We start from the raw sequence: 25,224 nt of genomic DNA, 5'->3' as shown, positions 1-25,224 counted from the left end.
TGGTATCTGTCTGAGCCGTTTGATGCTGTCGGTAGGTAGCATTAATTCACAAACTTCCCGCCGCAATTGCCGCAGAATTCGTCAGAGATTTCGTCCATGATGATGTCCTTAAGCTGAGGCGCCATAACAATGAGGTTCTCTCTATTCAAACACTTAGAGCCGCACACGTTGCAGGTTCTCGATAGTCCAGGAGCCAAGATAGGGAGACCGGTAGTCGCGCATGTAGCTAGCAGAAAAATCGTTAGACTGTCGCATGAACGAACGTGTAGGATCTTGGTGTGCTTACCGAAAGGGTGTCCTTTACCACACCAGCACATTTTCCCATCTGACCTCAGGGGCGATTTGCAGAAAGAGCATACCTGCTGGCGGACGACAAGTTCGAAATGGTCCTTCAGCGCGCTACGGCTTTCGCTGCTCTGGATCGTGGAGGAGCCTACTCCCGGTACGGGGGGCCCGCCACCGTACATCCACTCCCACGTCTTAGCCTCGGTGCTGAGTTTCTTCATGGCTAGGGTTGTGAGAGCTTCTTCGCTCTTTTCCGCGCTGCTGTCGTGTCGGCCGAAGAGCACACGGCATTTTATCCCCGCAAACGTATCGCGTCCGTAGAAGACTGTATTATGCTGGCTGATAAAAACGGCGGTGACCCCTCCGCCCGGACTAGAGGCCATTCCCCAGATGCGCACCCTGTTAATGTGGACTTGGTCCTCGGTATCTATACCGGCAAATCCTTCGTCGGGGTCGTAATTCGATCCCTCAAACGATTCAGTTTCCATCTCCTCATCCTCGTCCGAGACGTCCTCTGATCCGACACTGCCTCCATCCACGACAGCCCTATATGCCATCGCCCGCGGAAGTTGATGCTCGACGATCTGATTAATCTCGGTCGCCCATCGCGGCCCAGCAGTTTCGTCCTCAGGGTTAGGAGGCAGGGGAAGATTTGTTTGATACCAAGCATCGTTCTCATGAGTTGCCGAGAGTCGGACAAGAGAGTAAGATGGCGTTCTGGTGGTCTGAGAGAGTGAAGGTGGATGGATAACAAGTCCTATAAGATGTTAGTTGGAATACGAAACCAAGGGCGGATGACTACATACCGGTGATGGGATTATGTGGAGGGGTATCATCTTCTATATCAGGATACGCGCTACCGCACTCATATGCGGTATGCCTTACAATTTTCCCCGATTGGGAGTCGTCGAATGATACTTGGAATGCCTTCGCCAGCATGGGAGTGGCAATAATACCACGACACACCTTCGACTGACCGATAGTCCATATCTGACATCGAATTAGCAGCGATTAAATGACGCGTCTATGATTAATCGATTTCTTACAAGATCCTCCCAGACTACGAAAGCATCTTGGGCTAAGTAAAGGCAAACCCCGTCAGTATCGACCTGATCAACTCTTACTTTCGGGCTTGCCATCTTGTGCTGCGGCGAGTCTATAGTGACTTGTCTAAACCCGACATAGCCTCTGGCTACATAAGAGATCATACTACTCTTGGAAGCGCCTTTTTTAAGCCATGGGCCCCAGCTGAGCGAGAAAGATGAGCCGGAAGGAAAGGAGTCCGGGTCGTTTTGCTGTAAAAAAGGTTAGTAGAAGGAGAAGAATATCTAAAACTCAACTTAAAGACGTACATGTGCTTTTGGATGCGGTCCCATGCCTGTGAATCTTGCGACTTCCTCAACCCTCCACTGACCGCAATCACCCGCATCAGCATTAGGATCGTGTTTAGCTTGCACAGATACTATGACGATGTCATCCTCGTCATTGGCATATGCCAGTAGTGCGCCGTAACCGTCCGTATCCCTTGCCCAAGCAAATGCCGTGACATACTCTTTGACGTACTCCACTTCGTGTCCTTCGACGACGGGTAACAGCAGACCTGCACCAACGCCCCAGGCAGCAACCCAAGGTAGCAAGGTTCTTGCGTTACGACCGCGGGGTTTGAAGGCATTCTTCCTATCTGACGCGCCTTCGCAATAGACGGTGATGGTGCCGGCGCCGGTGAGTACGGCGAGGACAGACCGATTCATCCGACCTAGACCGCATGGGGACCACTCCAACGAGATGAGATGGTTCATAGAACTGCCCTGGCTAGTGACAGGGCCCGAACCACCACCGCCCGGAACGAACTCGAACTCAGGAAACTCCTGTCCGACGTAGTCGAATAGTGGGCGATTCAGTTCCGGGCTTCGGTGCTCGACGCTAGGGAAACGAAGAGCGACGTCGTTATACTGACGGACTATGCCCGGATCTCTGCCATTTTGAGATTTGGGGATGGTGAAATCCGGGATAAATATATATACGCAGTCATCGCACCCAACAGCCAGCTCGGCATCGGGAGACCACACGACGTTATGTGTGCTTGCCGGGACGGCTGTTAGGGCAAATGATTCCAGCGGGAGAATGTTATCTTTGCGAGTTCCGGAAGACATTTTTAAGGAAGTTAATGAAAAATAATATTGTTATGCCATCGCAATTGATCTAATCTTATCGCTGACTGGTACAAATGAAATAGTAGCTTCATAGCAGGTTGTTAGTTGGATGTAGTGTAGAAGTGAAAGTAGAAATAGAAAGATAAAAAGATTGAAGGTTCACACCGTGAACTTTGACTTGGATAATTTGTAACCCGAAAAGTTCCAATGCACTTGTATATTTGGTCTAGATGCCTTAGTATTTTATCCTGACATAACCTTACAATTGCAAATATATAGATGGATTTTATCCTGTGCATTGCAATTGAGCCATCGAGGCATAGATGTAAAAGTTGCGACTAGGCGAAAATATCATGTCTCTGTTGTTTCCAAATATTTACATCATACTCCATCTCATGCATGTAGATATGCAATACATGCACCTTCTTAATAGTACTCGAAAATAACATAACCACTTATGCGTTGTATTCATAATAGATTTGATATAGAATTACGAGTTTTCTTTATTATCAATACGAAACATATATCAGGTAGTCTCTAATTCTTTGGCGTCTCCAAGTATGACCCAAGAGCCCATAAAGCAGCGCAGCTAGCTAACGCTGTCGCACCCACAAGCTTCTTCGCGTACCAGTTCTCCTCCGTTAATGGCTTGGCCATTTGGACTCTCTTCGACTGCTGAGATTTAGCTTTGGTCGACTCTTTGGTGTTGCTCTTGTTTGCGGCAATAGCTTCGTCGTCTTGGTCAGCCATCTCTCGCAGCTTTGCGATCGTCCTACTAAGAGCTAAAACGTCCTCGTCGATCGTATTGTTCCTAGCTCCGTCTACCTCCACATTTTGTATGTTTCCGAAGAAATCGGTTAGCAGCCGACTCCGCGCCGCCTCCGCGCCACCTCGGAATAAGTCGTACCGCACACCGGCGTTTGAATGAATCTTCTCGTAGTTGTAACTGTCGAATAGATCGCCAACCGTCTTCTTACTACCTAGGTCTTTGACTTCCGACTCCAGAAACTCGAGGTTATAATACGTGTACCGATCAATAACAGCCACCCCGACGTCGTTATCGGCGTGGTGCGAATACGAGGATTGGTCTAGCTCCGAAGACCCGGTCGCGATGATGTTGGGAGAGTAAAGCTTGCTATACATGGTGTTCGCTTGGCACGTGTCGATCATAAATAGAATCTCGTGGTACCTATTCATCGCCGTCGTTAGCCTAGACACCAAAATTGGTCTCTATAAAAACCCTTACCTTCTCTTCTCCCACATCTGCTCAAACGCATCCGCCAAATCAAAAGCACCGATTTCCTCCGCATCCTGGAATTTGAGGAACTCGTTTCCTCCGTGGCCCGTCATATACACGAATATGTTACTCCGGTCGTCCGTCAGCAATCGCTTGCTCCTTGGCATCTCGTCCCCGACGCGATCCGTCAATAACCTGATGAAGTTCTCGACGGTAACCTCGTATCCCCGATAGTCGACTTCGATGTTGTCTCCGTACAGGTCGACGGCGCGGTCTGCGTTACTATACACGGTACCTGGAAAGGCGTTCCGAGGATTGCAAGCCATGTCGTCGGGAAGCATCAGGATGATTTGCGAATCGGGTATTCCCAGTCGCTTGACAGTTCGATACATGGACAATACGTTGGCGAGGTGGCGGTAGTTGAACCAGAATCTCGAAGTGCCTACTAAGACAGCCCAATTACTGGTATGCTCTGCCGACACGGGCTGTATAGGGGACAGCAATGTCGCTGCCAGGAGCGCGGGGAGATGTAATACGCTTGAGAGCTTCATGGTGATGGGTGATAGCTGATCACAGTATTCCTATGTTTTGGTGCCTTTCCATCGACGGGTGACAATAAAATACCGATGACCGTGTTTTGCTATGATACTAAATTTCATAGACGAACATTTGCTGATGGAATATTGAAATGTATTGGAATGAATATTGATTTGTCATCCCGTCGAGACCTCAGACTCAATTAAACAGGGGTCCTTCCCGTGTATCATGTAACCATGTATCGTATTGTATATGCGCTAGCAGGCGCGGCAGGGACGAATCGCTTTCATAGGTGCGCCAATGTCGGCAGGCATCCTCTCCGATTATCCACTCAATGAGTACATAGTACATATTACATACGGCTACTAGTACATAAAATACATCTCTACAATCAAGCATAGTAGCGTCATCGGGGCGGGCTATGTACCTCTTACCAGCGCTAGAATGGCAGGGTTTGGAGAAAATGTATCCATAGGGGAAACATACGTGGGGTAGGAACTGTTGCGTAACGGTGCCAAGGGCTGCTGTAACGGTTCCAAAAAATGGTACAGTTCTAAGTTTGGCACGCTCTTAGATTTTGGCACGTTCTATTTTTTTTAATTTTATTAAAGTGTACCAAAGATGCCAAAGGTGCCTATAATGCCAATTTTAAAAACTAGAAAATTTAGAAAAATACAAGCGTACCAAACGTGCCAAACTTAAAAAGCGTGCCAAATTTAAAAAGTGAGGCTATCGCGGGGCTGCACGGGCTTCAACTTTATCTACAGTTTTAGCGCGAAGGTTCGTACCGTAAATTATGATAGTGTAGTGGTAAATCCTTAGCTTCCAATTAAAATAAAAACCTTGTAATATTCCGAATTTAATTAAAATAAATAAATCGATTAATAAATAAATTTAATAAATAAATAATAATAAATAATTAATTAAAATAAATAAATAAACTTGAATAAGTGAATAAATACGTATAAATAAATAAAATAATCAAGATAAAACATTACATTTTGCTATAACTGTTCCAAATCTTGGCACCGTTCCGGCACGGTTCCAGTATATGGATGGGAAGCCTAATGATTCCTTTATTTGGTACGGTTCCAAAATCCGGCACCGTTACGCTACAGTTCCTACCCCACGTATATCTCCCCTATGGATCCAATAGCTCTCAGCCAGACCTTCCACATGTCTCTTAATAAATGCTAGAAACCAAGCCCGTGGCTGTTCAATAACCTCAATTTGTCCACTGAGGCACCTGCAGTGACAGTTACGTCGCAGTGAAGGCAGCCACATACATGAAATATTAAGTGCCTAGTAGGTACGTTGGTATTCAACGGTTGCCCCGCCTCATCGTCATGCGCCGTCTCCGCCCTTGCATCTAGGCCTACATAGAAAGCTGTACTGGTACTTGGTGCGTGTAAGTATTGGAGATTTGGAGGTGGGATGCGCGAACAACGCAAGTACCTACCCTAATTGAACCTTAACTTTAGTCCTGGTATTTTCCCTCATGATTATTGATATTCTTTGGAGGGCCTTTTCACTTTCTTCTCTGCGCCTCGTCTCATCTCTTCTTTTCTAAACTTCTAAGAAACATTACACATCAAGCGAAAAGTCGCACGACAAGGAGATTGTTGTCATTCTAGACCCGCAACTCATTTACCATTGTTGCCAAATACCGAGACCTGCGTTACTCAGGGTAACATCTTCGTGACAGCTACTCAAAAGCTTTCCTGGCAAAAATCACATGCGTTTGGACAAAGCTACGACCTAGCTGCCGCCCTGCGCATTTGACAAAGCATTTTACCACAGTCGGACTTAAAGACGGATAAACCCTACTACTAGAACTAATAGGTACTTCTAATTCTAAGCTGCTATACGACAGCGAATCTATTTTGCTAGTTTTATAAAATAGCTGATATGGGCCGCCCTCCGGCTTACATATTCATAGTTAGGTTCGTACATGTTCCTCGCGATATTCCCCCCCTTGAACCCCCTTCAAGCATCTACGTCAAACTAACTGTGTGAATCTGAACTTAGGCACGGGAACCGCCTTGATGCTACGGACAAACAATGGCACCTCTCCTCGCCTACTCCCTATGACCCCCCTCTAACATACGGAGGATGGATGCAATCGAAGACCGTCGGGACAAGGGTTGCTTCTATCTTGCAGGAGAGGGAAGAGTATGATGAGGCTGTGACCACTGACCACCAGCCCGACACAACCCCTGTCAAGCAGAAAAAGCGCCGCTACAAAGTCGTGATACATAGCTCGCCCTTCCTTCGTTGTACGCAAACATCCATCGCCATAGCTGCCGGTCTAGCTTCGAGCTCCTCCGTTCCCGCACCCGCACCCGTCGAAAGATCTCCCTCCCCGCGCAGTACGCCAACCTTGCCACCAAGCTCTGCTAAGAAATGTGTTTTGCGACTCGATCCTTTCCTCGGAGAATGGTTATCTCCCGACTACTTCGAACATATCACGCCGCCTCCTAAATCGAGTCTGATGTTGATGACTGCAAAAGCCGAGCTGCTGCGGAGAGAGAGTTATAACGACTACCCTCAGTTTCACAACCGACAGACTCCCCATGTCCAAACTCAGCTATGGAATGCTTCCCCTGGTCGAGGGAGCCCCTTAGCCACGTCTACGACTCCCAAGTCCGATATTCCTTCTGGACTTGAGAATCTCTCTACTCTGAAAAGCGGTTTGCCAAGAATTCCAAGTGATCCTTCTGGGAAACTAGACGCGAAGGCTGCGCATAAGACTACCTCTGATTCCTCTTGGAATCCGGGTTACGTAGCACCCGTCCCTTCCTATGCTCTTTCAACCAACGAGCCTATACCAAAAGGTTATGTCGCGCATGCCCGCGATGCTTGCGTCAACGTCGATTACCAATGGGACTCCAGTAGGGAAGACCTCGGCTGGGGAGAAGGTGGTGTTTTACCTGAAGACTGGGCGGCGATGCATCAGAGGTTCAGGAAAGGGTTGTGCCGGTTGGTCGAATGGTACAGTACGACGGAGAATCCAGGAGAGATGGTGACCAAGACGGTGTCCAGTCTAAAATCAAGCGACCGTCCGCAAAAGGAGAATATATCTGGTGGTCTGCCCATTGGCGACGATCAAGAAGTCGAGATCGAAGATGTTGTTGTTCTTGTTTCGCACGGTGCCGGCTGCAACGCTCTCATTGGTGCCATCACGCACCAGCCAGTCCTGATCGACGTTGCGATGTCGTCCATCACTATGGCACAACGAAAGCCCGGATTTGACGAGGGAGTAAATTTAGGAATTTACAACGGGCATGCTTCTTCGATCGAGGAGCCTCTATCAACTAAGCGACCCACGATGTCGGAAATGTTCGAGCTCAAGCTATTCGCTAACACGGAACATCTCCACTCTTCTATCACCCCACCTATTATGAGCCGTTCTGCTTCTTCCGGTGGCCGTAATCCTCGTAGTCGATTTAATAACGGTTTTAGTTCCGCTCTACAGGATATCAACTTGGCTGCTTCGCTATATGGAAATCCGACACCGGGAAGCCGCAGCACGTCGGTAAACGCCTCGCTCGGTAGCATGCGAAGGGGATCACCGGTGCTGGGATCTTCCTTTAGGCCGTCGGTGCCAAATGGTGCGATCAGCGGAGGAATAACCGTGGGTAGCGGCGTTTCTAGCTTTCCATCAACCCGGGCAAATCGATCAGGTTCAGTCGGTCTATGGATGCCGCCAAATCAAGAAGATGAGATACCGGGAACGAAGGCAGCAACGCCGCCACTGATAAATTCTAGTCACGAAAGTGAGATAGCAAAGGGAAAGGTCGAGGCATCCCCAAAGACGCAAGCACGTGGCTCTAATTCTAACGACGTGGAGTCTAGAGAGTCGACGAATAAGGTCGCCTCGAAATCAGAGTCGCAATCCGAACGTGACGAAGAGCATGACAGCTTTGACGAGAATGCGTTTCCAAGCCTCTGGCCAGGCACAAATAACGGGGGCCTCTGGGGTGCTCCTCGACCGCCTGGCGAAGCCGAAAGAATTCGGGATTTCAGCTCGACGAAACGACGATGGACAGTCAACGAGCGATAAGTCCCGGTCCGTCAAAGAAATTTAGCTTACCTAAACGAATCGAAACTACCAACATCCAACGAGCCTTATCTCGAATATGATACCCCAGCAAACATTGTCCTTTCCAAAGTGATGGCTAAGCCAATGCGTCGAACGGCGGCATCGATAACTCGAAAAATCTCTTAGGCATATTAGCGAACCTCTTAATGAACTGTACTGTTTCTGCCTTTTTCTTAGCCTGAAGTATATATATGCCGTTGACATCATGGCAATTCCTAAAAGGAGGTCGGCGTCTTCAAAATTTCCACTCTACCCATACCCGTCTTTACAACACCCCCATTTCCCCATTTCATGCTTTCGTTTTCTTTTGTTTGAGAAGATACCTCTTGGTCGGTTGATATTTGCATTGCCCTAGGGAATGAGAAGGGATCCGAGTAGGAGAAGGGTCTGAGGGCCGGAGTTCAAATTGCAGTGATATCAAATTAAGCGGGTTAAGTTAGGGACACTTGGCTATCCATCGTCTATAGATGAATGACTGAATGCTACGTCGTTGAGTGCTGGGTAATTATGAAACCTACTTATGAAGTGAAGTTTTTTTGATTTGATAAATGTTGGTCGGATTTGAGTAAAGGAGTAGATCAAAAGAACGTTGTATTGGAAATTCAGGTTTATGGCTCATCATTTCCACGGCTCTCGAGCATATTACTAACATATTCAACCAGTGGGAAAATGAAATGCATGAACTAAGTACACGAGCGAGCATATTTATAGGCGATGCCAGGAAATAACGGCTTATCATTGTGGCCGTCGATCTCCCCGGGTGGTTTTCGACCTGCATACGGATCTCCGGGGTTCACTATATGCATAGTCCCGCGATCTATGCGTATATAAACTGCGCCTCCGTATTACACAGCATATCGACTCTCCTCACGATAGCTGCATGGCGCATGTAAGCGCCTACCTAGTATTTCCTTGACACGGAAACAACCTTTGGAAAGCAGGGCGGGGTCGAGGTATGGTACGACGGAAATACGCCCCGTAAAACGGGAGCCATGTAATTGTTTAACATCGTTTACTCTTTCGTTGCCTATCATCTATGAGTATACCTCTAGGTGAAAAGAATTTAAAGTTGACAGAAGTTCCCATTTCTACCTATGAAGGCCAAGACGTCTTTACATATCTAACCGAGCTCAACCTTGAAGTTCCCGGGCACTCTTGAATCAACAAATGGCCCACCCCTATAAACGCCCTAGATATGCAATGGATTCCAACACTCGTAGTAAACTCTAGGAGAAGGATGCAGTTTCGTTCTCTTGGGAAGCTCTCCCTCGTTCAGGTATCTATGCCCACATCCAGCGACTTCTTCCGCTCTAACGAGCCTCTTTCTCTCACTCTCAGCTCATCATCCACGCAGCTTTATTCCGCCTTTCGTTACTTTTCACAAGAGCACGTAAACTAGCCCCAAGCGCTTGGTATCGAACAGAATACGTCGAAACAGCACATCGTAGCCAGCGCCTAAGCAACTCAGACGCTCAATCAAACATCTTCCTAAAAAACTGGTGCGCGAGCTCGACGCCCAAGAACGTCGCCGCGTTCGCCGGCACCGCCCTCGCGAGCGCGGGCCCGAAGCCGGGGAAGAAAGCCTTGACGCCGCCCCTGCCGTACACCTCCTTGAACACGCCGCCAATACTCACCTTGCCCTCGGCCGTCTGCAGCCGGCTCTTGATAGTGTCGATAGGGAACACGGGGATCCACATGGCGACGCCCGCGGCGCCTCCGGCGGCCGTGATAGCGAGCAGGCTCAGCTCGCCCTTGGGCTTTCCCGTCTCGGGGTCGAGCGGCGTGAGCCGGCGCTTGATGTACTCGTAGGCGGCGAAGTAAGCGGCGGAGCCGGGGCCGTCGCGGGCGAAAGTAGCCACGCTGCCGCGGAAGACGGAGCGCGCGCCGCCGTCGCGGTACAGCTGGCGCACGACGTCGAGGCCGCCCTTGTACTTGGGCTCCTCGCCGGGCTTGAGGCGCTGGCCCTGCACCTGCAGGATCACTTTCACGCGCTCGAAGGGCGCCGTGATGGCCGTCATCGGGATCGCGCTGAGGAAGCCGGCCGTGCTGATCTGCGCGATCGAGAGCGTGCCGCTCGGGCTCGGGGACGAGAGGCTCGTTACGATCCGCTGGCCGACGTCGTAGCCCCAGAAGGATACGGCGACTGTGGAGGTAGGAGGAGGGTTAGTACCATTTGGTTCGGTTGCTGCGAATTTGAAGCTTGTCGGCTACGGGGTTGAGGGGTTGGACATACACATTGGCGTAACCCCCACTAAGGGCGCACTGACGCCGGCGTAGAGACCCCTCCTTAATCCATCCCTCGCGACGCTTTTCCTCACCACGTCGATAGCGGAAGAATACACGCCCTTGTCGGCGGTCTGCAGGCGCACCTTCACCAGGTCGAACGGATGTCCGACGATGACGGCGCATACGCCACCGAAGCCACCGGCGGCGAAGGATCGTATGCTGGAGACGGCGGCCTTCTCGCCGGCCTTCAGCTCCGCCTTTAACTCATCCTTGCTCTCGGGAATGTGCGGGAGGTGGTCGGCGACGGGGGCGGGTAGCGAAGAGTGCAGCTTCTCGTTGATGCCGTCGTTCGAAGACATTGTGGCGACGCTCCGGGCTTACGTCCGGTCTGGTCTACCGAGTTGCGGGATTTCTGGCGCGAAAGAACGTGAGCCTGGGCTAAGGGATGCCGATGTCGAGGTGAATGCGGTGTCAAGAATTGAGGAAGTCGGAGTTGTCCTCTTGCGCGAATTCACGTGCGATACGGAATTCCGGTTGCTAATATCGTTCAGTCCTCTTGCGCCCAGGTACGGTGCTTGTCTCGTCGAACGAACGAGGCGGAAGTCCGGAGCGTAGAGGGAATTGACTTTTTATCAGGTAGAAGTTAAGAGTCGCAATGTCCGTTTTGTCCATCCAATGTTTCGGCAATAGAAAGCCGAGCAAACATCAGAAGCAACTACAAACCTCGGCAGGCGAAATGGTCTCCATTCCTACCATTCAAAAAAAGGTTTATAGGTTCCTAAGTATCGGTACTGTATCCACTCTAGTCACCCTTACATGGAACCTCAAGGTACTTACCAAGGTACTTCATCAGATATTCAAGGATGTACCTACATCTAGATCTGATAACGCATCTCGTCTTAAAAATGACGTGCGTCTTCACTTCTCTTTCTTACGACTATAAAAATATCGGCATTTCACCACAATCTATCATCTAAAGTTCTTCTCTCACTCGTCCACATCCGGCACGGCCTATACCTCTTCACAAGGTACCTACTAAAAGATATTGGATGTTGGAACCGGGTGTTTATGGTGCCTCGGCCAAGTCGGCTTAATGGAAGAAACATAAAGGTATTACCATTATTACGTAATCTATTGATGTAGCGATAGGTACCGCAAAGGGCCAAGGAACCCCGCCAAATCGATCTACATCCATATGTCCACTAGGTAGCTATTGTCAAAAGCACCAATACTGCCGTTCGTCCTTCATAAGAACACAGATAAAATTTACATATAAAAGAGATTTTTATTCTTCATTTGCACCTATATCCATAACTAAGTTCTTGAACATCAAGTCAATTCGTTCCCAAATCCTCAGCACTAAGTTGGATTATCGTTGCGTAAGTCAAGGTACTAGCTCGGCCCGCCAAACTAGGAGCCGGCAGAAGCCGTCCTCATCCTCGTGCCTGGTCCAATGACTTGTACCTGTTGTACCTACGTCATTGTCATATGCCAAAAATTCGCGTGGGGAGTCACCAAACTTTATGCGAATAAACATTGGTTCGTTTAATTCGAGGATGCATACGCCTTCTATCCGGAAGAAGTATATACAGAACGTTAAGATACGTTAGGCACCTAGATATATCATGGGTATATTCGTTTTCTCGCCATCCTACCATCCTGCCTCCCTCTACGCCGCCTTCACTATCGACATCCTTATCGACTTATCCTCTCCAATCAACATATACGTTGTCCAAGTAAAGCATTGTTGATCGTCGAGCATCATGAAGGTGAACGATCTCCGGCATCAGGATGTAGCTAATGCACAGTACTCTCCCACCGATCCCAACCCCACCATTGTTAGCAAAGCAAGTTCATTGCGCCGACCATTGTAACCATTTCAATAAGCACTTAATCCCCTGGGAGCGACACCGCCGAGCCTACCCATCCCACACCAACATGTTGTGTCGCCTTCTCTCTCCATCTGTATCGTGAGATCAATCCCGCGCTTGTTAAGGTAGTTCTGAACCCTATCTCGAACCTCCTCCAAGTCCGCTCCTCGTACGGCCGCCACGTGCATCACCCCTAGGAGTCTAACCCCAGACTCGCTGCCGACGCCATCGTCCACCCAGAACTTCGGTACCGAATACGAAGCGACGCCTCGCTGGTTTGTGATCTCGGACAATGTGTTACGGAGATTATATTCCGTATCCGCCGGGATCGTTAGCAACAAACGTTGGGCCGACGACTTCACTAGGGGTGTCGCCGTAATGAGAATCAAATAAGCAATCAAGAAGGAAGCCAGAGGGTCCCAGCCAGACCATGGGATAAAGTAGGTCAAAACCGTCGAGACGATTACGGAGGCACTTCCGAGAGTGTCCGCGAGAATGTGTAGATAGATTCCGTGCATGTTTTCGTTATCATGATCGTGAGAGTGGGCATGATTGTGACCGTGGCCATGACTGTGCTTATGCTCGTGCTTATGTTCGTGATGATCGTGGTCTTTATCGTGACTGTGGCTGTGGCTGAGATCATGGGAATGCCCATGACTATGCGAATGGTCATGACCATGGCTGTGACCATGGGAGCCAAAAGCGAAAATGCCCAGCAGATTGACGACTAATCCTAAAGTACTGACGATGAAAAGTTCTCTAAGCCTCTTAGTTTCTCGTCCCTCTAATAGTCGCTCGAATCCTTCGAACATGATCTCGAGGCTGATGAGTCTACAAACATTGTTAGCTAACTATTTCAGCGGCATTTGACTATCGAATCAAGGCATACATCAAAAAGACGCCGTTGGCAAACCCGCTCAGCGTCTCAATCTTCCCAAACCCATAAGGGAATCTTTCGCTGGGTGGCCATTTGCTCATCACAGACGCAAAAAGGCCTACCGCCAAAGCTACACAGTCAAAGAACATGTGTATGCTGTCGCTTAAAAGTCCGAGCGAATCGGTTAGGTAACCGTAGACGGCTTGGACGGCCATAAACGAGAAATTGACTCTAAAGCAGGCATAGTCAGTTTGCATGTAAAAGAACAATGATCCCTATCGGTCCGAATCTTACCCCATGAAATAAAAAATGCGACGCGAGTCCTTTTCCGTCATAATAGCATGGATTAATGGCCATCTCGAAGTATATGGAAGTAGCAATCCTGTGAACTTTGAGTAGGTCGCCGCATGACCATGGCCATCGTGATGATCATGATCATGACTGTGGTCATGGTCATGCGTGTGCTCGTGTAAAACATCGCCGGTGGGAGCGTCATAACCCGAAGTTTTCGATACATCTGCCATATCTTGTTTCTGCGGGCTAGGCAAGTCCTCGGTGTTTTGTCTTAAAGGAGATGGTCCTTTTTCTCGTCTTTGTAAAGGTATAAATGAGTTGGCTCGGTATTGTGTCATGTTCTGTCGGACTTGGGCCTGGGTATCAGTATCGCTATGATCATGGTCGTGATCATGGTCGTGACCGACCTCGGCCTTCTGGCTTTGGGAGTAGGCCTGCAAGGAGCGGGTCGATCTCGAGTGGCTGAAAGACGGGGGAGAATGAGAATGCGAGTGAGAGTGAGAATGCGTATGAGCGTGAGTGTGTGATAGAGGAGGTTGTGGCAGGGCATATGAGGATGCCATGATGTCGCTAAATGATCTCGTATATCTGCTCGTCTAGCTAACGATAAGAACAATTTGGAGTCTCGGGGACTCTCTTTGTTTCCCAACCTTATCGCATAGGCATGGAGCAACAGCGAATGGATATCACTGTCAATTGACAACTTGCGGCAAGTCGAGTGGGTCGAATTGTGTTGCTCGCAGCAAGAAACGGATCGTATGGATATCTGGCTGTTGACAAGACGGGACAGGGGTTTGATTATGATCGCGCGTGTTCAAAGCGATTGGACTTAGGTAAATAAATATTTCAGGTGTCTAACTTGAACAGCGGTCAACGGAAAACAAGCAGGACTTTAAAAGACAACGGCGGGAAACAATCCAAAGAGAATAAATAAGCAATGGTGGCATCTTCTGATGATAAAAGAATGGAGGAGAAAAAACGAGCGGTAGTCGTCGAGAAGAAGGAAGGTAGACCTCCTACCCCCTGCCCCCTGTTCCTGAATGCGGTTCCTAGATAAATCTTTGCTCTTTCCGATCTAGTGCGAGTTGGGTATGATGCAGCCTGCAGCGCATCCCTCCGCATTACTAGTTACCCAGGTATCCAGGTACAACCACACACATAAAGTCCCGTAATCTCTCGCTTAGTTACAGTAAGATTACTAGGCTTGATAGGCCACATTGACACACAACACCCCAAACTTTAAGTTGACAGGCCTAAATAAAGGCCAATGCCGAAAGTAATCTGTACTTCTGCGGGGATAATGTAACTTTATTGGCTCCAGTTCGTCAAACAACACGAATGCAATAAACAAAGATTGCTGTACGTAATACACATCAGTTTAAGGCTTGAAACCATCTTTGGAACCTTATCTCAACACCACCTCACATATGTATTCCTAGGACCTAGCACTGAAGGTATGCATGTACTTAACACGATATTAGACATCCTTATTATTAATGATTGCTTAGTGTGGTTAGTATTGATGGGGTCACAATTATCTACCTAACCAGCATTCATCTGCCGGTTCGGTTAATCAGCGTCGGATCCAATTGTGAAAAGGAAGTGTGAAGCCATACGCACAATCAAGCTCGTTGTATAACTCACTCGTTTTCTCTTAGTAAGTCTCTCAACCATATATTAGGAAATGGCACCTAACCGGTAACTGACCCGTATCCAAGTAACGACGTCTTACTGTTTCCGACATGGCGTATCTTGCCATCGTCCTAGCATTCACGGCATTCGGCTTGTTACTTGGTCTAGTCGTAACATTGACAATGCTTCCTTCACGCTACGTCAAACACTCTCCTGCTCCAAAGGAGTCCGTCTCTGTCCAAGTCTTAGTTCTCGGAGATATTGGCCGAAGCCCACGCATGCAGTACCATGCGCTAAGTGTTGCTAGACATGGTGGAAGAGTTGATATCATTGGCTATCATGGTATCTTAGTCCCGTCTGCTGGTTCAAATGTGACTTTTATGCTCATTCATATTACAGAATCTCCCCCTCACCCCGATCTTCTTTCCAACCCTAGGGTTAAGATCTATCCATTGGCACCTCCACCAAGTTTATTAAAGTCTAAGTCAATTCCATTTGTCATCTCTGGGCCTTTGAAAGTGCTGTGGCAGATATGGACCCTCTTTCAAGCGTTAGGTTATCAGACACCGCCTGCAAGATGGCTCTTAGTTCAGGTATAGCACCATTACCATTACCATACTCAACTACGTAGTCCTTATTGACGTCTATCGCAGAACCCACCCTCTATTCCAACTCTTGCCATTGCTCTTCTTATCTCTATATTACGCAATACCCATCTCATGATTGATTGGCACAACTATGGCTGGACAATCCTTGCAGGGACAAAGGGGCGGGACCACCCCTTTGTGAAAATATCGAAGGCCTACGAATGCGCCTTGGGTCAGGCAGCTCCCACCGCCAATATCACCGTTACCCATGCAATGAAGAAGCAGCTAGAACGAGAACCTTACAATGTTACGGCGCCAATTCTTACCCTCCATGATCGACCAGCTTCCATCTTTCAACCCCTGAAATCCGTACCGGACCGCAGGGACTTTCTCGAGAAGCTACCAGAGACGCGAGATTTCGCCTCGAATATAATTGCAGGCCAAACTAGGCTCATAGTGAGTAGTACTTCATGGACACCTGACGAGGATTTCTCGCTCTTGCTCGAGGCATTGGTCACGTACGCTAGGGATGACGCCGTTCGTCCGATCATTGCGATTATCACGGGTCGTGGTCCCCAGAAAGCATTTTACGAGGAAAGAATCCAAGAACTAGAAAAAGCAGGGAAACTACCTAATGTTCGCATACTAACCGCGTGGCTTACGATGGAGGACTACGCCAAGCTTCTAAGCTGTGCCGACCTTGGAATATGTCTTCACATGTCCAGCTCGGGTGTTGATCTACCTATGAAAGTAGTGGATATGTTCGGGTCGGGACTGCCAGTCGCGGCTTACTCGGGGTATGAAAGCTTTAGCGAGTTAGTTAAGGATGGCGTAAATGGATGTGGTTTCGAGAAAGCGGAAGAATTAGCTGTTATACTGAAGCGGCTATTCAGCGACGAGGGATCAGCCGAGCTCCAGGTCCTACGTCGGGGAGCTATAAAAGAGAGTGATTTACGATGGGATGAGGAGTGGGATCGTGTTTTGGGTCGTGTATTTGGGGTCATCAACTGAAAAGAGACTGAAGTCCAGGTGCCTATGCTAGAAAGGAAGTACAAAAACCCCTGAATCAACTCGAATATTTGCCGAGGAATACCTGGCCCTGAAACGCCACCCCAAATGCTCAGAAATCGACTAAACTGGCATTCGCAAAAACGAGATCCACGAAATTCAACTCGAAGGCGTTTCCCTAAAATTGTCTCTTAGTTGTCGTTGAATCGGGATCGTGAATTGGCATAATGCTTCGGATACCACTGCGCGGCCGCGAATTCCAATCGATTCGGTCCATTTGCGCAGTTAATCTTCGCCCAGACTCTCTCGGACACACTTTCGCACCATCTTTCTGAAGTCCTTCGGGCCACCTTCTCGCTCGGCCCGCAGCAGCTTCGCGGCGTCGAGGTTGGCGGGACTCTCGTCGTTGGGTTCGTTGAAGAGACTGAGGACGCTCAGGAGGATGGTCTCCGGAGTCTGGACGGGACTCCAGCGCTCGGCGGCGCTCTCATAACCGTACTTGTCCTCTCCAGGCGGATGCAAGATCGAGATGCAAAGTTCGCCGTTCGGGTAGATGTTGGGGTGGAAAGGAATCGGGGTCTGGAAGACGATCTTAGGAGGCAGGTGAGGGTATTCCTGAGGGAAGGTCATAACGGCTCGGAAGTTGGCGCCTGAATTTTTTCAACCGTTAGCCAAGCTAATATGGGGTGTGATACCGTTGCGCCATGGAAGTGGCATTGTGATTCCAATATTCTAATGGTCCGACGGCAGGGTATGTAGAGATTAGGGTATACTTGGTTAAAACTTACCTCCATAGTACTTGCAATCGTCGTTAATCATAAGGATCACTTCCCACTCGAAGACATTGTTCTCCTTGGCCAATCCGACCGAGATACCAGACGGATCCGACGACGTGTGCATCTCCTTGAGCTGTCGCTGAAGGAGACGGGCGGCTCCCGTCGCCTGCGCCGATGACGATGCAGCACCCGATGCTGACATTGCGATGATTGGTATCACGTTGTGTAACTAAAGATAAGGAGTTGTAAGGTGAGATCGAATTATTTCACCGTCCCAAGAGGATTCCCGTAGGATGAATCGTGTGGTGGTGTAATTGTAGATGCGACTGAAATACCTGGTGGGTATATGTACCAGGTATATGTACCTAGCAGGTACCTATTCAGATGGGATTCAACGTTACCACTCTCCAAAAACGGATTAATGGTAGAGTGCAACGCAGAAGGACGTCTCGACTTGGACCTGTCGAGTCCGTCACGGAAGTTTCGCAATCGTGTCTGGTGGGGTAGAAATAAGGTGGGATGGAATGGGACGGGATGTATTGTACCCGCCAAGTAGTGCGGAATTGGTACGTGATATTATAGAGTTTGACCTCGAATTGAATTGAGCTATGCGGGTGCGGGTAAGTGCAGTTAGAGCTAACTGACGTAACGGGTCGCTAACTGCCACACCTTATTTTATGCGATAGAACGATTCATACGGATTAATGAGTCTGTGCGAATTAACTATGTACATTCAGCGTTGTTCCGCGCAAGGTGGGTTCCGTAGGTATGAAATAACATCGTGAATATGAATTAATAACGTTTCTATGTCTTAATTGTATGGATACTTGTGCAATGCTAGATAGTACCTTTATTTTCTCCATCCACTACAAATGGGTATTAAATGTCCCTAAGTAGATATGTTAGAAGAGTTGCGGTTCAACATACATCGTGGGATATTACCTTGAAATGGATTAATTGCCAGCTCAATCCAAACCCCAGTTCTACTGTCACAATTATTCCATAACCAATAGACCAACTCCAGACGTGTTAAATAGGTATCTTATTCTCCAACACCAGCTTACTTCTTTTTCGATGTGCCAAAGCCGGTAATCCCCATCGCCGCCATCATATCATCCTCATCATGCTCGCCTTCGATTCGAACATCCTCTCCGTATTCGACCTTAACCTTCTCAGCAGCCTCTTTCTCGGCCTTCTTCTTCGCCAGCTCCTCCTGCCTCTTGATCCGCCTCGCCTCCCTCTCCTTCGTAGCCTCCTCCTCGCGCAGCTCCAGGCGCTCCTTCAGCGTCGTCGTACTCGCCTTCTTCTGCTCCTGCAGCCGCTCCCACACCTCGGCTATGCGGCGGTGGACGTCCTCGGCGGTCGCCTTCCTGACCTCGCCCGTCTCGCCGACGTTGCGCAGGTGCTGCATGCTGTTGATGTGCTCGACCCACTGCATGTTGTCCTTGAAGGTGAGGTCGCAGGCGGCGCAGTAGAAGCCGGCGCCGCGGCCGCGCTTCCCCTGGCCCGCGCCCGCCGGCACCAGCGTGGTCTTGCCGACGTTGGCCTCGAGGTCGATGATCGAGCGCCGCGCGCGCGTGTGCGTCTCGTCCCCCGTCATCGGCTTGTAGTACTTCTTCCCCGCCATCTTCGCCTCGTACCGCGCCTTCGCTTCCTCTTTCTCGGCCGACTCTCGTACCTTGGCCTTCTGCGCGTACTCGTCCAGGTCGTAGTTCCGCCGGAAGGACGTGTCCGACGCCGGCGTGCCGTACGCCGAGCCTTTGTTGTCGGACATCTTGATGGATTTTCGAGAACGGATTCGAAGGTAGTAGGGTCCCGCGGTTGTAGAGTATGTGAACTAGTCGGGTTGGCGGCGCTTTAAAGGTATGACTTTGTGTTTGACTGTTGATGCGACGGATGGGAAGTTTACCGCGAATTGCATATGTAGTGAATGGATAAGACAGAATAAAAAGCATCCATTCTCTTATCGGTACGTATCTTCTACCTACCCCTGCTATACTGCTTATTATGATACCCCGCCATTTATTCTAGTAGTAAGCCTGATACACATCAAGCTACTATACCCCCGCGCCCCGCAGAAACTACAGAAATAAAATAAAATTATACTAAGACATTCCAAGCCTCAAAGTCTCTTTCTATACGTTGAGTCGAGTATAGTCTCAGTCAAACCAAGATGCTGTATTTAGTAGGCCTAGGTCTCTCCGATGAGACCGACATCACCGTAAAAGGCCTTGAAATTGTGAAGAGAGCTTCGCGCGTCTACCTTGAAGCGTATACGAGTATTCTCCTGGTAGATCAGTCTATCTTGGTAGGCTTCCTTTTAGATCATAACATCATTCTTGTTCTCATTTTCATGCAGCTAACGCTAATAATATAGTAGGAAAAATACTATGGTAGATCCATCGTAGTGGCAGACCGAGAAATGGTCGAGTCTAACAGTGACGAAATCCTCCGCGATGCGCAAACAGAAGACGTCGCATTTCTAGTCGTCGGTGACCCTTTCGGGTATGAGAGAACCCTAAGAGACATGAATGAATGAGGATCTATCTCTTACGCTCCCATGAACTTGAGCGACATGCGCTTATACTGATTTATACGATGTTAGAGCTACTACACACACCGACCTCGTTCTTCGGGCGCGCGAGCTTTCGATCCCCGTCCAGACGGTTCCTAATGCGTCTATCATGTCGGGGATCGGCGCTACGGGACTTCAGTTATACAACTTCGGCCAGACCGTATCTATGGTGTTCTTCTTAGATAATTGGCGCCCGGCGTCGTTTTACGACCGCATCAAGGAGAACCGAGAGATTGGCCTTCATACGCTCGTACTGTTAGACATCAAGGTCAAAGAACAAAGCTTAGAGAATATGGCACGGGGCAGGAAAATTTACGAGCCTCCTAGATACATGACGGTCGGCCAGTGCGCGCAGCAGATGCTCGAAATCGAAGAGGAGAAGAAAGAGGGTGTCTATGGACCGGATAGCCTAGCCGTCGGCGCTGCGAGGGTCGGCGGCCGAACGGAGAAATTCGTCGCAGGAACATTACGTCAACTTTGCGACGCCGACGAAGCTCTAGGACCACCATTACACAGCTTGGTGTTACTCGGAAGACGGGCACATGAGCTGGAGAGAGATTATACGCGAGACTTTGCCGTCGACAAGGAGATATGGAACACAATATGGAATAGGGACTACGGTAAACAATGAAGACACCATCAACTGCAGCTAAGATATTTCAATTGAGGACTAGCTTGAGTAAATCAACAAATACAAGATCTCGACCCTATCTGTTCTAAAGAAGTCGGATTAATGAGATGCCCTCCACGACTGGATCTCAGTCTCGCTGATCTCGCGAAGTTTGCTGACGTTCGCAGGTTGTCCGGTTACAGTCCCTTTGGCTACCTCCGCCGCGAAGCCCACGAAGGTCAAATCGCTGACGGAATATGTTACTGTCGATATCTTAACCCTGATGATGGCAATACGAGGGTCATTTTCAGAACCATCATGAATGCCGTCTCCCAGATCACCCATCCACACCTTCAACGTTGGGTTGTAATATTTCTTGATCAGGCTGCGATCAGTCTCGATAGAGGTCGTTCCCGAGACAGATGCCCACTGGCCGGAACTATCTAGGAATGCGACGTTGACGTGTGGATCGTTTTCCAATTCATCTGTCTTCTTAGATTCCGTGTTGGTGAAGAATAGTTGGTCGACTCCACCATTCTCCTTATGAGGTGTTAGGATAACTGTGGCCTTGTGAGACATAGGTCAGGGGAATGACTCACCTTCGCGGCCAGTGCCATGCATCGGGATACAATCCTTCCATTGCTGATGTCGCGTGTGGCCATCATCCCATATTTACATGAGGATATGAACTTGTTAAGCGTTTCGATCTTCTCGCTCGCCGGTAGATCGTCATCCTTGTTGACAGCTTTGTAAGGGTCAGCAGGCTTGTTGCCTGTGTCAGTGTTAGAAAATGCGGACATGTTGATCTTGCAATTGAAGTCTTTCGTGGCGGTCTTTGAGGTCAGGATACTTGGTAATACTGCTAGAGAGTTGCAATGGAACGGATGTTGGTCAACAATTCGAATAGAAGGAGGAGATGGTCACTATTTGAATAAAGGCAGCAACGTCTCCGGCACAGACACGTCACAGTCCATTGTGGAAGGAATGCTCATCCATTCGTCAATTCGTACGATCGATCTCGGCGGCCTTGTGTTGCATGATGAGGCGCATTGGATTTCATCATAGACGACTTTGTCTAAGGGATGTTTCAATGACGTCAATCCATAAGAGATCAGCTATCAAGCGTAATTGATTTTTTAGAATATTAAAAGGTGTTATATCATTCAATGTTTATGTATTTTCATGTGCACTGTTCCTATATATGCATCCGATAGAGACTCAGAAGAAGCTCTCTATCACTTAGTCCTACGTTGAGTATAGTACTAGGCATATAACGTCATTCGGAGAGATTGTGTATGTAGATAAGATAATGCAGATGTACACAATCGATCAACCAGGGTTCTTTTCTGAATTTGGTAATCCTCGGTGTGGTTTCGACCAATCTCTGTATGTGTACGTACATGTAAAGTATAATTAGAAACCACACCCAATATCCATGTTCCGATCCGTACTGCTGTACGATAAAACCAAGCAGGAACGGGAACAGGGGCTATGAGAGTTTATTTCGAGGTTTCCTATGTAGATGCGACGCGCAATATTTAGCGTTGAATATAGTACCTAGCATGTATTGAAGGTATGGGTGCACTTGCCTTATATCTGATTACTAAGGTCAAAGTACATCCATACGTACTGTACCAAACAAGCCCTATTCTTAGGGAAAAGGCAGTTGCCTTTCTAGTATCCATAACCACGTTGCCCCTCTTCTTATGTGCATAGCTAGTGGCAGTGGCGTCCACGTCCGCTAATGTAGCGACTACCTAATAGGTAGCATTTAGGGATAAACTTTGTACAATACACACTGACCTGCTCTGTGCGATTAATAGGTTGGTAGGTACGTAGGTTTACAACTTGTTAGGAAACACCACTTTTAATTAGGTAGGTAGGTACATTTGGATTTCAAATAGAGTTCGCTAAAATGACTACCTACTTCTTTTTCTCCGAAACAATCTATTTTTTTGCCAAATTATCACAACAACATTATGCCATGGACTAGAACGAGAACGGGCAGTTCCTGAACCTCCATTTTCGAAATCGCGTCGACCGCACCCAAGGCATCTAGCAAAACCAGCGGGTAACCATCGAGAACCTCGAGCGAACCCAGCAAAATATTCAGCAAGTCCTACAGGCCTTTCAACGCCGCTTCATCACATCGGAGAAGGCTACGATCCGGCTCGGAATAGGTCAGGACTTCGACCTGAAACTACATTTTTCCCACTTCGAGATATTACCACTGGAGATAACATACCAAGCTGGACTACCTACTGCACAGAAAACCAGATAAACAAATCGACTGCTTCAGTCACCAGGCGCTGTTTTTCTAGAAGAGAAGAGGGCAGCGGTTCCGCGGGAATTCCTCTAACCAATCAGAGATTAGCATCTTCAATCCCGATACGGTATTTTAACTACGCAACCTCGAAGCTCCTCTTTCGGTAACCAAATCAATCGTCCTCCCTCTCTCTTTCTCCTCTTCATCAACCAGAACCATCCCAACAGGTAATAACCCGAATGATCTGGTGACCAGGCGCATCAGATTAAACTGATGAGAAGCATTGTCTCGTCGCAGCCTCCTCATCGCTAAGGGGCCGGTCAGGTCAGGACCAGACGTAACCCCAATATTTAAATTTAAGCACCGTTTGACCAATCGACAATTGGTTTCTTTGTTCTATAAAATAATTCTTCCACATTCTCCCCAACCAAATCTAACTCTCGCCCTTACCATCATACACAATCATATCCGTGGACATCTACAACACCGCCCTATCTCGGGGGTTCAAGCTACGCATCTGTGACAATACCGTCGGCGTCGTCATCGTCGCATGCGCACATCCCACGTGGTTCGATCTTCTTCGGTTATGATCAACAGCACAAACTCGAAGATCTCTGACTTATCACGTCATTCAACATGGTATGACCCCTAACATTCCCACGCTTGATTACTTCGCTTGCAAAGCCGTCGTTTGCTAATACACACCTTGCTAGAATATCGCTTGGGAGTGCCGTGATCAGGCCGACCAGGCCGAGATCTACTACAATCATCCCCTTCGTACTAAAGTTAGACGTCTCGAGGATGAAAACCTAGCCTTGAAGCGAATGCTTCGCGAGAACGGCATATCATGGCAAGCTCGATCCAAGCCCTCCCAGACACACAACGGACGCATCACCCGCTCTTCGGGCAAGGTCGGCTGCAGACCTCTTCCGCACATACCAGTGGAGATCCAGCTTCGAATCTTGTTCTTTGCCATGACTAGCCCGCAACCCATCGTCGATCCGCTCTGCAAGACCAAGTCGGAGCACCTTCTTGTTCAAGAGAAGGTCAAATCTAACCAGATCGCAATTCACTTTCTAGCCACATGTAAGGCCTACCACGCCGAAGGTACCAAGTTCTTATGGAAAAACAATTCCTTCGTATTCACCACCCCGGAGGCACTTCGAAATTTTGCCGAGGTCCCTTTCAAGTTCCGAGAGGATATCAAAGATATCAATCTACGCATTATTGCTAAGTTCTACGACGACGAGAATCGCACTCGGAAGATTAGTCGTAACCACCACCCAGACCTCAAGAAGGCTGTTCCCCTGACCGTTCACAGAAGGCCGAAGGAGAACACACCCGCTCGCCGCGGCTTTCGCACTTACGGCTGGTATCAGCTAATCGATTTTCTGATGGCGATGCAGCCACCCTACGATCCTTCTCGAGTCTCAGTGACCACGCCGCTGACTCCGATGCCGAGGTTGCTCCCGTCTCTCGAGAAGCTCCGTATTGATTTCGTGAATTTCGGTTCGAACATGTTTGGCGGACCGCCCGCACAACTTCACGATCTTGCTTCTCACCAGTTCGGATGCACTTTGAACGAGTTAGTACTTACGGGCTTGCCAACCGATGAAGCCGGGGAGCGTGTATGCAACGAACTTGCTGGTCTTTTGAAGAACGAAGGCCTGCTCATCGACCACGCGCCTACCATGGTTGCCCTCAGGAACAGCATACGTCCTCTCACCTGTGATACTGTCGAGTGTCACTATTCGTCCAAGGTTGTTCGAGCGGCGGGGGAAATCGACTTGAACCCGTATGTGCACGGTGACGAGTTTCATGCGCATTCTTTCGGACTCGAATTTCCTCCCGCACCCAAGGACGAAGGCGAGCCGCCCTTCTCCTTTTACCACTCCTGTCGAACGATATGGAAGAAGGTTCCGGTTAAGCTCGATGGGGACGAACGCAAGTGGGAACTTTTCGATAGAATCAGCGGCCAGCCATGGGTTGATGTGGAAGACGAGGCAACGATGTACGACTGCGCACCGATTGGGGAGCCGGATAATGGTATTGTCTGCGACAACTGCGGCGAAGTCCATCCTGGAGCAATCCCACCTGAGGACTTGATAGAGGATATCTTCGGCATTGATCTTTAAGCAGGCAGAATGAGACTTGACTAACGGCTTTTCTACGACGATTACGAACGACA

At 48.8% G+C, this 25,224-nt stretch overlaps 11 protein-coding genes across 11 annotated transcripts; 4 read left to right on the top strand and 7 right to left on the bottom strand.

Annotated features, from left to right (window-relative positions):
* Positions 1-41: 41 nt before the first annotated feature.
* Positions 42-2,438, bottom strand: F4807DRAFT_452377 (uncharacterized protein; the record flags this gene model as incomplete). Its single annotated transcript, XM_048000326.1, has 5 exons — positions 42-226; positions 287-1,042; positions 1,092-1,275; positions 1,332-1,580; positions 1,638-2,438. 5 exons carry the CDS (start codon positions 2,436-2,438, stop codon positions 42-44), a joined length of 2,175 nt encoding a protein of 724 aa, XP_047852996.1.
* A 388-nt stretch (positions 2,439-2,826) lies between these two features.
* Positions 2,827-4,507, bottom strand: F4807DRAFT_431464 (peptidase C13 family-domain-containing protein). Its single transcript, XM_047998498.1, has 2 exons — positions 3,685-4,507; positions 2,827-3,627 (listed from the first exon to the last, which is right to left on the bottom strand). Exons 1-2 carry the CDS (start codon positions 4,224-4,226, stop codon positions 2,976-2,978), a joined length of 1,194 nt encoding a protein of 397 aa, XP_047852995.1. The 5' UTR covers positions 4,227-4,507; the 3' UTR covers positions 2,827-2,975.
* Positions 4,508-5,500: 993 nt separating this feature from the next.
* On the top strand, positions 5,501-8,973 carry F4807DRAFT_431461 (uncharacterized protein). The gene is made up of 2 exons (XM_047998497.1): positions 5,501-6,155; positions 6,241-8,973. The coding sequence occupies exons 1-2, from the start codon at positions 6,121-6,123 to the stop codon at positions 8,273-8,275; spliced, it is 2,070 nt and encodes a 689-aa protein (XP_047852994.1). The 5' UTR covers positions 5,501-6,120; the 3' UTR covers positions 8,276-8,973.
* Positions 8,974-9,749: 776 nt separating this feature from the next.
* Positions 9,750-11,047, bottom strand: F4807DRAFT_152848 (mitochondrial carrier). Its single transcript, XM_047993235.1, has 2 exons — positions 10,548-11,047; positions 9,750-10,457 (listed from the first exon to the last, which is right to left on the bottom strand). The coding sequence occupies exons 1-2, from the start codon at positions 10,897-10,899 to the stop codon at positions 9,787-9,789; spliced, it is 1,023 nt and encodes a 340-aa protein (XP_047852993.1). The 5' UTR covers positions 10,900-11,047; the 3' UTR covers positions 9,750-9,786.
* Positions 11,048-12,029: 982 nt separating this feature from the next.
* F4807DRAFT_152852 (cation efflux protein) lies at positions 12,030-14,290 on the bottom strand. Its single transcript, XM_047993236.1, has 3 exons — positions 13,583-14,290; positions 13,301-13,519; positions 12,030-13,242 (listed from the first exon to the last, which is right to left on the bottom strand). The coding sequence occupies exons 1-3, from the start codon at positions 14,143-14,145 to the stop codon at positions 12,420-12,422; spliced, it is 1,605 nt and encodes a 534-aa protein (XP_047852992.1). The 5' UTR covers positions 14,146-14,290; the 3' UTR covers positions 12,030-12,419.
* Positions 14,291-15,396: 1,106 nt separating this feature from the next.
* F4807DRAFT_452373 (glycosyltransferase family 33 protein) lies at positions 15,397-16,812 on the top strand (the record flags this gene model as incomplete). The annotated part of the gene is made up of 3 exons (XM_048000325.1): positions 15,397-15,556; positions 15,614-15,807; positions 15,868-16,812. The coding sequence occupies 3 exons, from the start codon at positions 15,397-15,399 to the stop codon at positions 16,810-16,812; spliced, it is 1,299 nt and encodes a 432-aa protein (XP_047852991.1).
* Positions 16,813-16,953: 141 nt separating this feature from the next.
* Positions 16,954-17,876, bottom strand: F4807DRAFT_152818 (ubiquitin-conjugating enzyme E2). Its single transcript, XM_047993234.1, has 2 exons — positions 17,598-17,876; positions 16,954-17,459 (listed from the first exon to the last, which is right to left on the bottom strand). Exons 1-2 carry the CDS (start codon positions 17,785-17,787, stop codon positions 17,095-17,097), a joined length of 555 nt encoding a protein of 184 aa, XP_047852990.1. The 5' UTR covers positions 17,788-17,876; the 3' UTR covers positions 16,954-17,094.
* A 406-nt stretch (positions 17,877-18,282) lies between these two features.
* Positions 18,283-19,576, bottom strand: F4807DRAFT_431453 (uncharacterized protein). Its single transcript, XM_047998496.1, has 2 exons — positions 18,528-19,576; positions 18,283-18,474 (listed from the first exon to the last, which is right to left on the bottom strand). Exon 1 carries the CDS (start codon positions 19,357-19,359, stop codon positions 18,646-18,648), a length of 714 nt encoding a protein of 237 aa, XP_047852989.1. The 5' UTR covers positions 19,360-19,576; the 3' UTR covers positions 18,283-18,474; positions 18,528-18,645.
* Positions 19,577-19,650: 74 nt separating this feature from the next.
* Positions 19,651-20,841, top strand: F4807DRAFT_152771 (Diphthine synthase). The gene is made up of 3 exons (XM_047993233.1): positions 19,651-19,893; positions 19,966-20,090; positions 20,191-20,841. The coding sequence occupies exons 1-3, from the start codon at positions 19,759-19,761 to the stop codon at positions 20,789-20,791; spliced, it is 861 nt and encodes a 286-aa protein (XP_047852988.1). The 5' UTR covers positions 19,651-19,758; the 3' UTR covers positions 20,792-20,841.
* A 49-nt stretch (positions 20,842-20,890) lies between these two features.
* Positions 20,891-22,020, bottom strand: F4807DRAFT_468696 (putative BLI-3 blue-light-inducible Bli-3 protein; the record flags this gene model as incomplete). The annotated part of the gene is made up of 2 exons (XM_048002626.1): positions 21,370-22,020; positions 20,891-21,310 (listed from the first exon to the last, which is right to left on the bottom strand). The coding sequence occupies exons 1-2, from the start codon at positions 21,568-21,570 to the stop codon at positions 20,891-20,893; spliced, it is 621 nt and encodes a 206-aa protein (XP_047852987.1). The 5' UTR covers positions 21,571-22,020.
* A 1,515-nt stretch (positions 22,021-23,535) lies between these two features.
* Positions 23,536-25,171, top strand: F4807DRAFT_468694 (uncharacterized protein; the record flags this gene model as incomplete). The annotated part of the gene is made up of 2 exons (XM_048002625.1): positions 23,536-23,675; positions 23,750-25,171. The coding sequence occupies exons 1-2, from the start codon at positions 23,673-23,675 to the stop codon at positions 25,169-25,171; spliced, it is 1,425 nt and encodes a 474-aa protein (XP_047852986.1). The 5' UTR covers positions 23,536-23,672.
* Positions 25,172-25,224: the final 53 nt, after the last annotated feature.

This window comes from Annulohypoxylon truncatum (assembly GCF_022578515.1).
Source record: "Annulohypoxylon truncatum strain CBS 140777 unplaced genomic scaffold F4807scaffold_22, whole genome shotgun sequence".
Taxonomy (NCBI): Eukaryota; Fungi; Ascomycota; class Sordariomycetes; order Xylariales; family Hypoxylaceae; genus Annulohypoxylon; species Annulohypoxylon truncatum.
The sequence above is the reverse complement of the archived record's forward strand: the minus strand, read 5'-3'. Positions and strand labels throughout refer to the sequence as shown.